The 16432-nt window shown below is 45.9% G+C and overlaps 1 protein-coding gene across 2 annotated transcripts in view; it reads left to right on the top strand.

The window, feature by feature from the left end:
- The window catches only part of ARHGAP31 (Rho GTPase activating protein 31), a 113993-nt gene extending 103142 nt beyond the window's left edge, over positions 1–10851 (top strand). For both annotated transcript variants that reach the window (XM_057545278.1, XM_057545279.1), the window contains exons 11-12: positions 3291–3568; positions 7130–10851. In XM_057545278.1, coding sequence (XP_057401261.1) covers positions 3291–3568; positions 7130–9568 — 2717 coding nt within the window. In that variant the 3' untranslated portion in view covers positions 9569–10851. The remainder of the gene's footprint in view (positions 1–3290; positions 3569–7129) is intronic.
- Positions 10852–16432: the final 5581 nt, after the last annotated feature.

Below are 16432 nucleotides of genomic sequence, written 5' to 3'. Positions count from 1 at the left end.
AGGCCAAGCTGCTGTAACACAGAGAACAAAACACAGTGGCTCAAACAAGATAGGAGTTGATTTCTATCTTGCATATCAGAGGTAGGTGGAAGCGCTCAGGGAGACGCCCTGGGGTCCCAGGTTCCTTCAGCCGTCCCCAGGGGTGTTGTTCCTGCCTGTGTGGTCCAAGTGAGCGCAACAACCCCCCACCACCACATTCCTGCCTGTGGGGAGGGGGTCAGGGGAGGCGCCCAAGCAGCTTCCACTGAAGGGTGGACCCAGAGGTTGCACCCATCACTTCCACCTCCATCCCATCTGCCAAAACTCACATGGCCATGCTGACCTTCAAGGGAGGCTGAGAAGCATCGCTGGCTGGATGGCCAGGTACCTAGCGAAACCTGAGCGGCAGGGAAGGTTCTGTTTCAAAATGAGGAAGAGAATGGATACTAGGGGACGTTAGGAGTCTCTGTCTCTGTGGTCACCCACTTCATGCATAAAGCATCCCATGCTGGGAACCTGACAATGCCCTTCCCTTCTGAGCTACAGAGACTCTTTTATAGCTTACAAGTATCCAGCAACCACATGTACTGGACTCTTAGGCCCTTAGAAGATAGTTTCTAGACATAGATGCTGCCTCTGTCCTGAGGAACTTAAGCCAGGGATGGGCACCACATACAAGTGAAAAGAAAATGGTAACCTGATGGCTTGGCACCGCACCAGTTATTACAGTGAGTGCTGCAGGAAGTGGAGGGAAGGAGAGCGTGGTCTGGGGAGGCTCCAAAAGAGGTGTTATTAGGTTAGCGTCTTGAAGACTGGGTTAGAGTCGAGTCTCAGGGAGGACCAGAGCGGGGGCGTATAAGGCCTGTCAGGGGTGGCAGGTCTGCTCAGTGTCACGCAGGGGAGTGGGGGAAGAGTGGATGTGTGGCTGAGCCAGAGTGAGGAAGGCTTTGAGCAGGACAGTGAGTGATCTGAACAAGCTCACATGTCATGCAGACCCTTCCTCCACTCCTCACTTTAAGAGTCCACAGTCAATGAGTGGAAGACCCTGAGCTTTACAAAAAGAGACACTGGCAAACATCCAACTAAGAGTTCTTAGTAAAATGAGAAAAAAATATTTTAAAAAAAATTACTGACGCATTACCCTTTTACCCAGAAGTTTCACTTCCAAGAATTTATTCTAAATAAATAGCTGCCCAAGTACAAAATGTGTATGCATATCACGGCATTATTTGTAATAGCAAAAAACAGGAAACAATCCAAATGTCTACCTTTAGGAGATGGATTGAATAAGGTGCATCACTCACAGTTGAGTCCCATGGAGTCCATAGTTTTGTGGGCCCGGCACCATTTCCTCAAACTCTTGTTCATCTGCGGGGGACAGTTTCTTTGCACACAGAAGGCATTGTATCTGAAGTGTCTGCCTTGTGTTTCTGGTTTTCTGCCTCGGGGCTTTTTCTGAAGGGAGGAACTCACCCAGCCCTTGCTCAGGAAAGCCCAGAAGTAAATGGAGAGTTAACTGAGGCAGCTCTCACCCAATAGGAGATGGGAGTCAGGGGATTAATGCCCCAGCCGTACACCCTTTGGTGGAATAACTATGGGGCACATTCCTTGTGGTTCTTCAGAGGGTCACCAGGGACTGAGTTCTGGTTGCTCACTGTGGTAACCACTTATTGATTTTTTCCTCCATCACTGTCTCACCTCCTCACTCCTGCTTCCTGGGACCACCTTTCAAATAAGCGACCTGCTGCCAGGACCTTGGCTCAGGCTCTACTTTGAGGGGAACTCAAACTAGCCCACATCCTAAAGAACAGTTAACCTACTTATATTACTAATATGGCATAGATTTCAAGATATGTTCTTAAGTGAAAAAAATGCAAAACATGGAACAGTATAAATCACAGGCTATAATTTGTGTAATAAAAGTGGGGAATAAAAAATATATGGTACAAGTATCTGCTTATATATGCAAAAATGAACTATGGCAGAATAAACCAGAAACTAGTAAAAATGGTTGTCCATAGGAGACAGTGGGGGTGTGGAACAGAATGGAAGCAACAGGGATGAAAGCAAAACTTTTCTGAGACCACTTTTTTATATAATTTTAACTTTTCAACACTGTAGTTGTTTTACATATTCAAAAATTAAGTTAAATTTCAAAAAACAAGCCTGCTAAGTGATGGGCAGAGGAAAATAGCACTTTGTCAGTTCTGAAGCATTATTAGTTCTGACATCAGAATGCTACTACTGGGTCTGATTTCAAAGCCAGCACTGTGGTCAGAGGCCTTAAGTCACCAGCATAACTAGTGGCAATGAGAAGAGTTCATTCTCAATCAGTAAACTTTTCTGAGCTTCTGCTGTCTGTCTGACACTGTACTAAGTGCTTTGCCTCTCTAATCGACTTTATCCTCACAACAGCCCTGTAATATATTATTATATATTATGTCATTGTATCAAGGTTACAAGATTCATTGAGAAACTAGCATTTGAACTCAAGTTTCTTTAATTCCAATGTAAACAATAATAATATCACTGAGGATCTGCTATGTAACAAGCACTGTGCTAAGTACTGAGCCTGTAATCCTACATTGTGGAAACAGCCTTATACAGTGAAATAGGACCTTCTTCAGGCAAGGCAGTAGGGGCCAAACATGAAGTCTGCCTCCCTCTCTAGTGTCTTGGTAGATGTTTAAGATCAGAGCTTAATCACTTTAGATATAAAGATATATCCAAATTGATGTGCAGATCACCCCTGGGAAGAGTCACACGGGAAGCTGTAATCATAATCATAATACATCTTTGTAGCTTGGTGTAAATCACAGGTTTCTGTGACCTTAGGCAACAGGCAAAAGACTGGATTAGCGCCAGCTTTCTCAACCTCAGCACTATTGACATTTTGGACTTGGTAATCCTTGTCGGGGGCGGTCTTATGCTTTGTAGCATATTTAGAAGCATTCCTGGCTTCTACCCACTAGATGCTGGTAGCCACTCCCCACCACCCGGTTGTGAGAACCAAAAGTGTCTCCAGACATCGCCAGATGTCCCCTGGAGAGGGGAGGAGCAAATGGTTGCCAATAGAAAACCACTGGACTAGATGATCTTCGAGGTCCCTCCCATCTCCAACAGTCTGAGACTCTGGGATCAGAGGACAGATCATTGGTAGGAGGGAAGGGTAAGGAATGTGAGGGAGCAGTGAGCTGGGAGAATTCCCTCCAGCCATGTGACACAGAACTAGCCCGGGACAAAGACTGTGGGGGGAATGGCCTCTCTTGAATGGAGTCTCCTTCCACTGATAACTCTCATCCTCATTGCAGCATCTGTACCTAAGAAGGCAGCTCTTGAGAATATTAAGCCAGGACCAGATGCAGTGAGAGCACTGGAATGCAGCAAAGGCCTTCCCCAGGAGCCAGGCGGCCAACTGCAGAAGAAAACCTCAGAACACTCCCTAGGCTCTCGACATTCACGTGAATTAGAGAAGAAGCTGGATGCAGAGAAGGCGGTGGAGGAGGGTGGAGAGACTGGCCAGGTGGAATCCAGCGCTCTGCAGGAGAGCCCTGGGGCCAGAGCCGACGCAGTGTTTCTCCATGAGATGGTAAGGTGGACTCACTGCCCGGTCCAGCCAGTAGGGTCCTCTTTTTCCCAGGGGCTCTTGGTACAGTTTAAAGTTTTTTGTTGCTGTTGTTTGTTTTGAAGAACCAGTTTCTTCCAAAGGGACTTTAGGGCACAGCCTTCTAATCAGGTCTGGGATTTTTTTTGCAGTGAACTTGTCAGGGATCCTATGGTGATACGAAGTAACCATCCAGCTCAGATTCCCTAGGACCGACTCAACTCTAAATATTTCTGACCTGAAGTCACCATAAACCAGTAACATGTCCTGGGAATGTAATGACATTCAATCCCGGAAGCAGCACAAAACCTGCTTCTCGTGTCCTGGTCCCAAACGTGATGACCATTCATGTGGGCCAGCTCTCTTCTTCCAGACATCCTGGATGGACAGTTGTCTACGTTTATTTGTAAAAATCTTCTGTAAGATTTTCAGGATCTATTCCTTCCTCCTGTGGCTCTGGAGAACTTAAAACATGATGCCAGAGCATACTAAACCTTTTCCACTTTTTAGAGGTGGAATTTTCCAGGGTCTTTTGCAGGGGGGATATTCTTGCTCAAGATGAAGTCGTGAGGAGGTTTTCCAGGGACATCCAGGGAGGAGTCTTGCATTTGGGAAATAGCTCGGTGACCTGGAGGAGTGTGCCAAAGGGGAAAAGAAAACACTTTGCCTTTTAACTTGCTTCCAGGAACTTGGTTTCTGGGACACGCACAAAAGGCTTGTGGGCTGGGAGTTAGGGTAGTGCAGGCACACCACAGTGGCCTCCGGAGGGCTGAATAAGGGTTCCTGTAAGGTGTGTTCGTATTTATAGAAGGAGAAGGTTGCAAAGAGCATTATGGGGATTGAATCTGGGGAGGGATCAAGTATGAATGACATTGCTGTGAGAAGCAGATGAAGTTAATGCTAGAAGGAGAACCAGGCTGGATTCATGGAAACAAGTAAAAGCGGCAATTCATTCATTCATTTAAAAACATGTATTAAACACCTGTTTTGTGTCGGACACTCTGCTGAGCACTGGGATCACTGCAGTGTACAAGACGGTCACCATCACTGTCTTCTCGGAGCTGACAGCTGAGTAGGTGAAAGGTCATTAACCAAGTCTTTTCTAGGGTGATATGGAAGTATGAGTTGTGTGGGAGCATATAACAGGGGGATGCAACCTAGTCAGAGGGAGGAGTGGGGGGGGCACAAGGGTCAGGGAAGGCTTCTCTGAAGAATAGATATTCAGACTGAGGACTTAGCTAGGAGAAAGGGGTAGGGAGCAGAGGAGGAAGGGAGAGACTCTCAGGCAGAAAGCGTACGATGTGCCATGAATTTGCAATGGGAAAGAGCACGAAACATTCAAGGAACAAGATCAAGGCTGGAGAACGGGAACGTGGACTAGAGGAAGTGAGGCTCAGAGCACAGCAGCAGCCACGTCAGGCAGGGTTGCTAGGAAGGGGTTTGGAGCTTAACCTAAGGGCAAAGGAAACTCTTCAGATTTGCTCAGAATTTTATCTTTTTTTTTTTTTTTTAAGAGGTGGCCTTCGTTTTTTTCTTCTTTTTTTTTTTTAAAAAAATTATTATTTATTTATTTATTTATTTTTTTGGCTGTGTTGGGTCTTCGTTTCTGTGCGAGGGCTTCCTCCAGCTGCGGCAAGCGGGGGCCACTCTTCATCGCGGTGCGCGGGCCTCTCACTATCGCGGCCTCTCTTGTTGCGGAGCACGGGCTCCAGACGCGCAGGCTCAGTAGCTGTGGCTCACGTGCCCAGTTGCTCCGCGGCATGTGGGATCTTCCCAGACCAGGGCTCGAACCCGTGTCCCCTGCATTAGCAGGCAGATTCTCAACCACTGCGCCACCAGGGAAGCCAGAATTTTATCTTTTAAAGGTCACTCTATTCTGTGAGGAGAATGGCTTGGAGAAGGGCAAGACAGGAGGCAGGGATGGCAAATAGAAGGCTAGTCTGTGGCAGACCAGGCGAGAAAAGATGGTGGCTTAGACTAGAGTGGGGGAACAGGGGATAGAAATGGAAGGCTTTCAGAGCTATTTGGAAGGTCGAGTGAATAGGACTTGGTGAAGGACTGGATAAGGAGTGAGGGAGAAGGAAGAATCAAGGACAACCCATGAGTTTCTGATCTGAGCAAAACATGCACTATGGTCCACTTAACTGAAATGGCAGACTGGGGGTGGAGGGGAGCTTAGATGTTAGATGTTCATTTATTCATTTAAATGTATTGTTTCTTAGTAAGAGATCAATAATGTAGGAGCTGCAGAGAGTAAAGAGATGCCTCTGCCCTGAAGGACGGCACCGTCTAGTAGGCAAAATGGAAATGTACACAGATAAATGCAGTATAGTAGAATTAGATCTCAAAAATACCCCTGCCTTCTGACCAAGTAATCCTACTCCTGGAAAGTTATCAGAAGGAAATAAAAGAAAACAATGAATCCATTTAAATTCACAGACCCCCTTATTGAGCAATTACTCACAGTATACCAGGCATCATTTGGCCTTGAGGAATCAAAGATGGATGAACACAACTCCCGATTGAGGAACTCACAGTCCATTGGGAAAGACAAGACAAGCATCCAATTAACTGTAATGTGAAATGATATGTGATCAGAGCCAGGGGAGAAGCGATGTCAGGTGGGTAGCAAGTCAGACTTCCCAGAAGGGCCGTCTGCCCCTCGGGATAGAAGTGCCTCCCCAAACTGCTTCTCCTCGGGACAGAATTAGGCCTTGAGATAGGAAACAAAAGGAACTGAAGTTTGCTTCCCTGGCCCTGACCAGGCCTCCCTTCATCCCTTTCCTTTCTGCAGCTGTGGGCTTTGTGTAGGGAAAGGGAGGGGCCGAGGAGGGCAAAGAGAAGCTGGGCTTGAGGGGAGACAAGGACAACAAATAAGACGGAGCAGGAGGCACCCATCACAGTTAACAGCGGTTATCTGTGGGCAGTAGGAAGATATCATTTTGCTCTTTTTCATCCTTCTTTCTTTTAATATGTATCCAATCTTTTTTTCCATGTGGAATATGTATTTCTTTGGTAATAAGAGGGGAAAGCTATCTTTATTTATTTGGAAAGCAGGTGTCAGGACAAGAGTTAACATTTCATTCCACTGGGAGACTCTCATTCTTGTGAGCCATCGGGTCAACCTGAGGTTATATGAGATCAGGGGTTGGTTTGTTTTATTAGGCAACAGTGCACAGGGATTAAGTGCTTATGTTCTGGGGCAGACTGAGCTGGAATTCAATCTTGGTCTGCTGCTGTGTGGCTTCCGTAAAATGTTTAATCTATTTGAACACAGGTCTCCTCATCTCTAAAATGGGAGTAATTACAGTAGTATTTATCTTTTACGGTTCTTGGGTAAATTAAGAAAATACAGTTAATGATGTCATGGCACACGGTAAGCATGAATAAACATCCACAGTTATCACTAACGCTGTATCCTTTGTGTACTGAGGTTAGCGCCGCCAGGCACTGCTCCAGTCCCTACACTCTCCCTGGGAAACAGCGCGGATGTCCGCGCCGAGAGGGTCTTTGGTTCTAAGTAATCAGTTTCTTGATGTTTTTCAGGATGAAGATGATCTGGCCAACGCCCTGATCTGGCCTGAGATTCAACAAGAGCTGAAAATTATTGAATCTGAGGAGGAACTGTCCTCCTTGCCACCACCTGCTCTACAGATCGGCGCGACTCCGCCTATTCTTGAGTCTAGTCCAGGGCCTTTTGCTTCCCCGGAGCCTCCTGGGAGCCTGCCTTGTGGCTCCGCCCCAGCTCCAGTTTCCGCCCCTCTGGAGGAGTGGACTAAGGATCCAACCAATCAGAGCACACAGGGCACTTCCGCAGCAGCCAATAGAGAAAAGTCGGAGACAACCAGCATCCTCCATAGATCCGAGCCTGAAAAGGGCCAGCGCCCAGACCCCGCCAGCCTGACTCCTCTGGAAATGGTTCCATTTGAGAAGTCTTCTCCACAAGCAACAGTGGAGGTGGGGGGCCCAGGGAATCTGTCTCCTCTGCTCCTGCCTGATCCTCCTCCTCCTCCAACTCCTTTGGAGGAGGCGCCTCCAGTCCAGCTATTGAAGGGTGGCCCTGAGAGAGAAGACTCATCTGGGAATTTGAGAACAAATCCATATGTAGATCAGCTGAAGTCCAAAGGCAGCCCTGGGATCCCCAGTCTTCATCAGGGAGAGGAGGCCTCTTCAGAACAAAGTGAAAAGCAAAATTCAAAGAATGCTGCTTCTGAGGGCAAAGGCTCTAGCTTTCCAAGCCCAACCAGGGAGGTTGAGATTCCCCCACAAGGAGAGGAGGATGTAGCCCACTTAGTACAGGAGCCCTCAGACTGTGATGAAGATGACACTGTGACAGACATTGCCCAGCATGGCCTGGAGATGGTGGAGCCCTGGGAGGAGCCCCAGTGGGTGACAAGTCCCCTGCACTCACCCACCCTTAAAGATGTACAAGAGGCCCAGATGCAGGGCCCCCAGGGCCACCGATTGGAGAAGAGGCTTTCCCACAGGCCCAGCCTTCGCCAGAGCCATTCTCTAGATGGCAAAACCATGGTTAAGAGCCAGTGGACTCTTGAGGGTTCCTCCTTCAGCAGCTGCGCTAATCTTGAAGCAGAGAGGAATTCCAACCCTCTGCAGCCCTTGGCACCCAGGAGCGAGATTACTGGATGGGATGAGAAAGCCATGAGGTCCTTTCAAGAGTTCTCTGGCCTGAAAAGGACAGAGTTTCCTCACAACCAGAAGGGACCAGGTGGTTTGCAGCCCACGTCAGCAGAATCCAGCCCTGTCAGCCTAGCAGAGGGAAAGGAACTGGGGACACACCTGGGGCCACACAACCCTCAAATTGAGCAAGGTAGTGATCCTGGGCCAGAAAACAGCAAGGAGGATTCACCGGGTGTGCAGCACAGCACCTCACCTGGAGAGCATCCCCCAAAGTTACAGCTGAAGAGCACTGAATGTGGGCCCCCAAAGGGGAAAAATAGGCCTTCTTCTCTCAACTTGGACTCTGCCATTCCCATCACTGACCTCTTCCGGTTTGAGAATGTGGCCTCATTTGGTTCACCTGGAATGCAGCTCTCTGAGCCAGGAGACCCAAAGATCACATGGATGACCTCATCTCACTGTAAAGTAGACCCCTGGAGGGTTTACTCCCAGGACTCTCAGGACCTGGACATTGTTGCTCATGCCCTGACGGGCCGCCGTAACTCAGCTCCTGTGAGTGTGTCAGCTGTGAGAACCTCCTTCATGGTCAAAATGTGCCAGGCCAGGGCAGTCCCAGTCATCCCACCCAAGATTCAGTACACCCAGATCCCACAGCCCCTGCCCTCTCAGAGCTCAGAGGAGAGTGGGGCTCAGCCCCTGGAGAGGAGCCAAGAGGAACCCGGCTCAACTGGTGGGACCTCTCAGAAACTTGCCAAAGATGATTCTCTCTCCTCCTTGGAAAGCCCGAAGGAAGAGAAACCAAAGCAAGATACAGGAGCCACTGAGTCCTTGCCAGTGGATGCCACTGCATCTCGCATGTGCGAGGGATCCACCCTTTCTCCAGAACCAGGTTTAGTTAACCTGCTCTCCACTCAAGATGCAGTAGTGCAATGTAGAAAGCGCACATCAGAGACAGAGCCATCTGGGGACAACCTTCTTTCTTCAAAAATAGAGCGACCATCAGGGGGTTCTAAGCCTTTCCACAGGTCAAGACCAGGAAGACCTCAGAGCCTAATCTTATTCAGTCCTCCTTTCCCCATTATGGACCACCCCCCCCCCCCATCTACAGTGACAGATTCCAAGGTCCTGCTGTCCCCTATCAGAAGTCCCACCCAGACAATTTCCCCTGGCCTTCTTTGTGGGGAGTTGGCAGAAAACACATGGGTCACACCAGAAGGGGTTACACTTAGGAATAAAATGACCATCCCTAAGAATGGCCAGAGACTGGAGACCTCAACAAGCTGTTTTTACCAGCCCCAGCGGAGATCAGTGATTCTGGATGGCAGAAGTGGGAGGCAAATAGAATGACATCAGTTCACCTGATGGTGTCTGAGAAAATGTCATGATTCATCTGGAAGTTATTACAGAGGCAACTTGCCTTTATTCCAGGCAGAGGTTATCCAAGTTTGGGCTCATTTTGGCCTCTTCTCTTTCTTCAGCCTTTTGACCATTTATTAATTAGGCCATTTGCCAGAAGAGAGGTCAAGGGAAGGACCAAGAGATGACATTTAAATAAGCCTATTTGAGCAGGCAGGGAAAAGTCAGGTTAGGGAAAAGGATGAAATGCTGGCCTCCAGTGATATTTGGGGCTTATAAGTTGCATCACTCCCCCATTGCTATTATCTAGTACTGTTGAGAGCTGGATGTGATAATGTCTTTTGAAAGAAAGAGAAATCCTTTGCCTGTGTTGGAAAATGTTGCTATTGAGGTTTGAGGGCCTCCTATTTACTTCATGCTTTTTAATGCTCTTTAAAGCATGTGTTCCTTTAGACCAGTTTTCTGATAAGCTTTGTAAAAGTGTACTATCCAGAGTAGAAGCAGGTTTGGAAATGCAAACTAATGTACACTTAGACATCCAAGTGGGTGAATATAGCCATGCTTTCCCTGGAATCCCTGCAGATCTATCCCAGATGGCTCCATATACCAGCATAGAAAATCAGAATCTATACTCAAGAGCAAACTCTGAGACTGGCACAATCCAAGAAGACTTTCTGGCTCTGGCTTTTTATTAATTTGGGACTCCAGCTGCCATGATCCTGCCCTGTGATTTATAAATCCAGTAGTCGGGCAGGGTGGGGGCTGAGCTGAGGGTTACCTCAATGAAATGTGCTAAATCTTCATTTAGTATGAGATAGTGATCTGCTCTCCTTCCAATATCAGAGTCCACGAACAGATTGTCGTCATAGAGAAAAGCCTCACACGTAGGCAGAACTACACTCCAAACGTTAAGTGTTTAAATCGGTGGGACTTTCGCAGAAAACACCTCTAGCTCAGTTTCACTCTCCTTCCATGCTAGGCTGGGACCAGAGTACCGGAGAGGATAAGGGGGGAGCCCTAGGAGGAGCGGGAAGAACGCTTGCAGGGTGGCCATCACTCCCACTTGGTGAGAGCTGCCCTTCTTGAAAATGTATTTCATTTTAGCCAGTGGGTGCCTTCCTTCCTCCCTCCCCCTCCATTGGTCAAGAGCAGATTTGAGGCACCCCTCCCCCTTCCATAATCCCCCTCATCCAGCACCCACCCCAGGCACTCAAATTTGCTCTTCTCCTGTCTATATGCAAGCAGAAGCAATAAACCAATCTGATTTTACTTCAGTTATTTAGAACTTCAAATGGTTCTTTCCTTTTCTGCTGGAGAGAGGAAGGAGAATTAACATAACCTGCTGGCAGATTTTTGGTGCTCTTACAAAAAGGGCTTCACAGGAGCCCTTCTCAATGCAAAACCCATCAGGGTATCAACACTTTCAAACCTTCTAAGACAACTACCTTGTTTGAGAAACAAAGAAAGATAGGACCTATTTTTAGCTTTATGCACCTCTTCTCAGGTTCAAGGCTGGCTGAACTCTGTCCAGAAGCTCAATCACTGCAGACATTTCTCTAAGAGCTAGCAGTACCTCTGGGCAGACCTCACAACCAAGGCTGGCAATGGGCTGGGTAGGGGCTGAACTGGTTACCTACTGCAGTGAGAAATTGGAAGCTGATGTCCTGCAACAGATACATATCCCTCTCTCCCTTCTTCCCTAAGCCTTACAGAGAGTTTTGAAATCTTGTCCTATACCTTTTAAGCCAGTGTCTGTGACAGAGATAAATGGCAAGCCAGCTGACGAGTTCTGCTCTCAGAGGGCACTGAGTGCGCAAGGGGAGCAGTTAATAGGCCTTTGGTCAGTGGTTTTTGCATTGGGTGAGCAAGACATTGGACCAACAGCCAAGGAGATGTAAACCCATAAGAAAAGTCCTAAGGTATAGCATTTTTCCCCTAGGCAAGAAAGGTAAAGGAATATAGTGGTGCCAGATGAGGAAAGCCGTGTTCAGGAGATTTGAAAAGTACATTTCTGCCTTATCAGAAAATGTGGCAGACAGGCTTTATGTCAATATCAGTACACTGTGGTGTCTACATTTTGACAAAGACCATGTTCCAGTTAGGATGTGAGAGAGGGAGGGAACTGCACTTTGCTTCACCATCAGAACTCTGAGCCAAGTAATGAAATATTTAAACTATTTTATGATTATTTAAAATTTTTGTAACACTTAGAGGATATATTTTTATTTGAGGATAGAACTAAAAAGCCACCATTTACATATTAACAAGTGAGTTCAACTCGAGGCACCTATGTAGATTAAATGGCTGCCATGTTCCTTAGACTCTGACATCTTTCATTTGTAGCATCATCTTCAGAAGTGTGAGTGTGTGGATGTCATCCACATGTCATCACACACACACTGTGTGTGTGACAACTGTCTGGAGATATTCCCTACTCTGAGCTTTCCCAGCCAGAAGGCCCTGGAAGCTGACTCACCTTCTTGGTCAGTGTCCTGCTGCTAAAGTATGGACCTCTCCACAATCATAAACTTCCTGGGAGCTGGGGCCAGCCCGGCACTGATGAAATTCCATTCCATGACAAGGAAAACTCATTACATTTTCCCCTTGAAATCTTTCCCCCCAAATCTCCTGAGATTACCTATTTGGTCATCCACTTGGGACTGAAAAATGAAGCCCCTGAGAATGGCTGGATGGAAATCAGACTGCCTGCTTCCATCTAGGGGAAGGAGAGAAGAGGTGCTGCTATTTACAGGAGGATCTACATGGTGCCCTAGAAAGGGCTACAGAAACAAATTCTCAAAAGGCACCTTCAAATCAACTATGAGTCATCAAAATGGGGGTGGCTGAATTTAAAGTGAAATGCATGCATATTCTAATGTTTCTTTCAGTGTTAATGGTTGCCTAAGAAGATAATAACCTATATTTACTGGCAAAACGGTCCTCCCAGGCCAACCTTTTTTTTTTTTCTTTTTTGCCAAAATGTAGCAGGTAAAGGGAATTTAGTTTTTATTCTCTGCTTCAAATGGAATATGAAGGGGCCTGATCAAAAACCCCATTAAGACACTGTTAGCCTAATCTAAGCCCTAAAATTCAAAATATTGGCCAAGGCAAAATTCTGAATTCTGGGGAGATTTAAAATGTAAATATCATCATCCTCAACAGACAATATTTATGAAGAGCTTAGTAATATTGCACTGGGTACCTCAGAACTCTGAAATTCTTGAAGAATCTAATGAAAAAGGGAAGAGGGATGGTAGCAAATGAAACAGCCTATAAGCAACCAGGAGCAAGATCTAGAACCATTAAGTTACCAAATGAAAGCAGCAGGGGAAAACAGGTAGCAACTTAGCATCTTTTAATATGATTGCTAATAGTGTTCAAGTTACCTACTGACTTTAATCAAATTAAACACAATTACAAATCCAGTAGAAGGTACTAGGAAGACATTCAGGTGTTGAGAATTTTGCTTTGATCACTTAAAAACTTAGAGAGTGGTAACTAAGAATAAATAGTTCTGAGGTTTTGCATGGTCTCAATTAGTTTGGCTGTGAAGTCTTGTTGGATCTCGGCAAATGAGCCAGGTAACATCAGGGTTCCATACTCCTTGAGAGGGGGTTTTAGACACTTCCATCATCACAAAATGGGTTAACTCCTGTTGATGATGAAGTCATAGGTCCAAGATAAATTGTTAGTTTCATGTCTAATGTTTAGCACATGATAATCACATTTGCCTAAAGTTGGGTGGGTCAGTCGATTGTCTACACAGGCCTTGTGTTCTGCCTGAAGAGCTACTGGGAAACCTAAGATTCATTTGTCTGGGATTGGAATGGGAGAGGTTCAGGGTAGGTCCAATTCCCACCAGGATTGATTAGGACCACATTCTACCATGGCCTGTCCTATCTGATGACAACATGAATCTTGGGGTTAAATGTTGCCAGGAGTATGATTTCAGGCATTTCCAGCAGGAAGGTCAGTTCAAAATGTGGAATGACAAAGCATGTGTCCTCCTTCGTCAACACCTTTCTTAGCAAAGTTAGACCAGAAGAGGGAGCAAGCACCTTTCCAAGCATGGAGAGGAATGGGAGATGGTAGAAGGGTGATTGCCTAAGATCAGGGTAAGTCCAGATAGTATAAAATTGGGGCCACCACTGATCAACTGGCACACAGTAGATCATTTAGTAGCGTTGAAGTTCATGAGCAATGCAGGGATCACTTCTATGAGGATGAAGGAGGATGTAGTTACATATAAGAAACCTATGAAATACAGAGCCATGTGTTTTACTGGATGAATCACAATGCTTTGCATTAACTTAATGCCATAGTACTTCCTGGCTTATAATTCTGTAAGGTAAAGCACTTTCTCAAAGGAGTCTATTAGAAAGCCACATGATTTCAGCTGTTTGTTGAGCTTGACAAATATGTTTCCAAAGATATAATCAAAATGTTTTTCTATTGATTAAAAAAGCATAAATATTAAACCTATCCTTAGAGACATTTAAGTGTAATTAAAAGATTGTTATGCTTTAAAAATGTACTCTAATAAATGATATAAAACATAATGCTCCTGATGCCACTATGAACTAGAGGACATGGGATCAGCAAAATCAATAATAGGAAAAGTGGGGCTTCCCTGGTGGCGCAGTGGTTGAGAATCTGCCTGCTAATGCAGGGGACACGGGTTCGAGCCCTGGTCTGGGAAGATCCCACATGCCACGGAGCAGCTGGGCCCGTGAGCCACAACTACTGAGCCTGCGCGTCTGGAGCCTGTGCCCCGCAACGGGAGGGGCCGCGATAGTGAAAGGCCCGCGCACCGCGATGAAGAGCGGTCCCCGCACCGCGATGAAGAGTGGCCCCCACTTGCCGTAACCAGAGAAAGCCCTCGCACGAACCGAAGACCCAACAGAGCCAAAAAAATAAATAAATAAATAAATAAATAAATAAAGTAGCTATAAAAGTTCGACTGGCATTTATAAAAAAAAAAAAAAAATAATAATAATAATAATAATAGGAAAAGTGGACTTTATGCATTCAGGCTCATTGTTCTACTTTGTTCTGTTTGATGTCATTTTTTATTACTTCAAGGTTTGGTCTCCTCACAGCAAAAGTCCTGATCGTTTGCTTCAGTAAAATTTTCTTGCTTTGTTATTTTACATCTTAATAATTGTCAAATATTTGCAACTTCACTTACTGTTGCAATCATACATGTCACCCAAGATACCCAGTATAAATCAATGGATGTTGTCATGAAAAATGAGAAGGAAAAAAAGCTATTACTTCTCAAAACTCCACAGCTTAAGGAGTTATGTGGGTCTACCTGCAAAGATGTGAACTCAATTTTTCTATTTCTTGAATTAGTCAGGGAGGACTATTTTTTTTCAGTTATTTTTATTAATGGTGCTCTGAGGGAAAAAAAGCAAAAGTTTGCTATCCTGGCATATATTATCACAGAAGGGGGTTGGGGGAGGGGAGAGGCACTCAGTGAGTTGAAATGACAGGCCCTTAAAAAAACAATCATACAGCCTAGCCTCACAACTTGGTGATATTTGCAGTGAAAAATATTGTTGCCAAGGGTATTAAAATTCCAGCATTTCAGCAATATTCTATTTAGAACTTTACACCACTCAGGCCTGCTCTTGGTCCTTCACCGCTGCCATAAATGCCCTTTATCCTATATCCTCCCAGATCCCCACTCCTGTTTCTCTGAGTGAGCCTACCACCCTTCCCCCCTGCCAAACTGAAAACACACAGTTCCCCTCACTCCTAATCTTTCCTCCAGTTCCTCTAGAGCCCTCCTCTCCTTGCATCTCTTCACTGAACGTTGTCTCCACTCCTTAGACTTCAGTAAAACTTGACACTCACCTGAGGACACTTCTTTCCCTGCCCATTTCTCCCACATTACACAGACTACAAAAAGCCCAGAAATTTTATCCAGTTTCCCACTCCTGCTTATGCACCATTTCTTCCCATCTCATGCAAAAATCTCATGACTGAAATTTATGGCATCCAGCTATTTTACCTTTTCTGTTCTTTGTGGCCATGATGTAGTCCATGTGCCAGATTTCCCAGTCTTTGGCACCAGGCTCCCTGTTTCCTCTCTACCTCCCGTCCCATCGTCATCCTGGATGACTTCAACGTTCCTGAGGAAAAGTCATCCTGCACCCTTGCCACAATTGCTTACAGCTTTTGCCTCTACTGAATTTTGACCATTTGCTTCCAGGGTTACACATCAGGCTGTTTCATAACCCAGAACTCTATGATCCTGAACTCCCAATATTCTTCTCAGAACTCCTATCTTTGCTCCTTTATTCCTTCTACTTGCTCAAGATCACCAATGCCTGACCCAGCCCTGCTCTTTCTGATGGCCAGCACCCCCACCAGACTTCATTCTTCTTCCCTAGCCTTTCCAGACCCCAAGGTGCATCAGCTCAGCTGTTCTCATAACTCCCTTGGCCACTAGTCCTTCAGCTATACCTGCTTGGCAAACCTACAAACCAGGACCAGGACTCTTACCACCCATCTTACTACCCTTTTACTGTGTCTATTGAGTTAGACTACAGAAAATCATAACACCATGATGAAAGCCTTTGTAAATTTATGGCTTACCACCTCAGCAGTGGCCTCATTCCCAAAATTCACAAAGGCTATTCCCCCTCCCAGATGGACCACTCCTTCGAAAACATAATTGCTTCTTACTTCACAAGTTTATGCTATCAGATACATTGCCACTTCCCTTATTCATATGTATGTCCCTAAACTTTCTAACTCAGGAGAAGTGCTATTCCTCTTCCAAACGGCTCCTTCTTCCCAATTCACTACTCTGAACCAGCTGCAACCTGAGCTCCACCCTCACTGCTT

Source organism: Balaenoptera acutorostrata, chromosome 4 (assembly GCF_949987535.1).
Source record: "Balaenoptera acutorostrata chromosome 4, mBalAcu1.1, whole genome shotgun sequence".
Lineage (NCBI taxonomy): Eukaryota > Metazoa > Chordata > Mammalia > Artiodactyla > Balaenopteridae > Balaenoptera > Balaenoptera acutorostrata.
The sequence above is the reverse complement of the archived record's forward strand: the minus strand, read 5'-3'. Positions and strand labels throughout refer to the sequence as shown.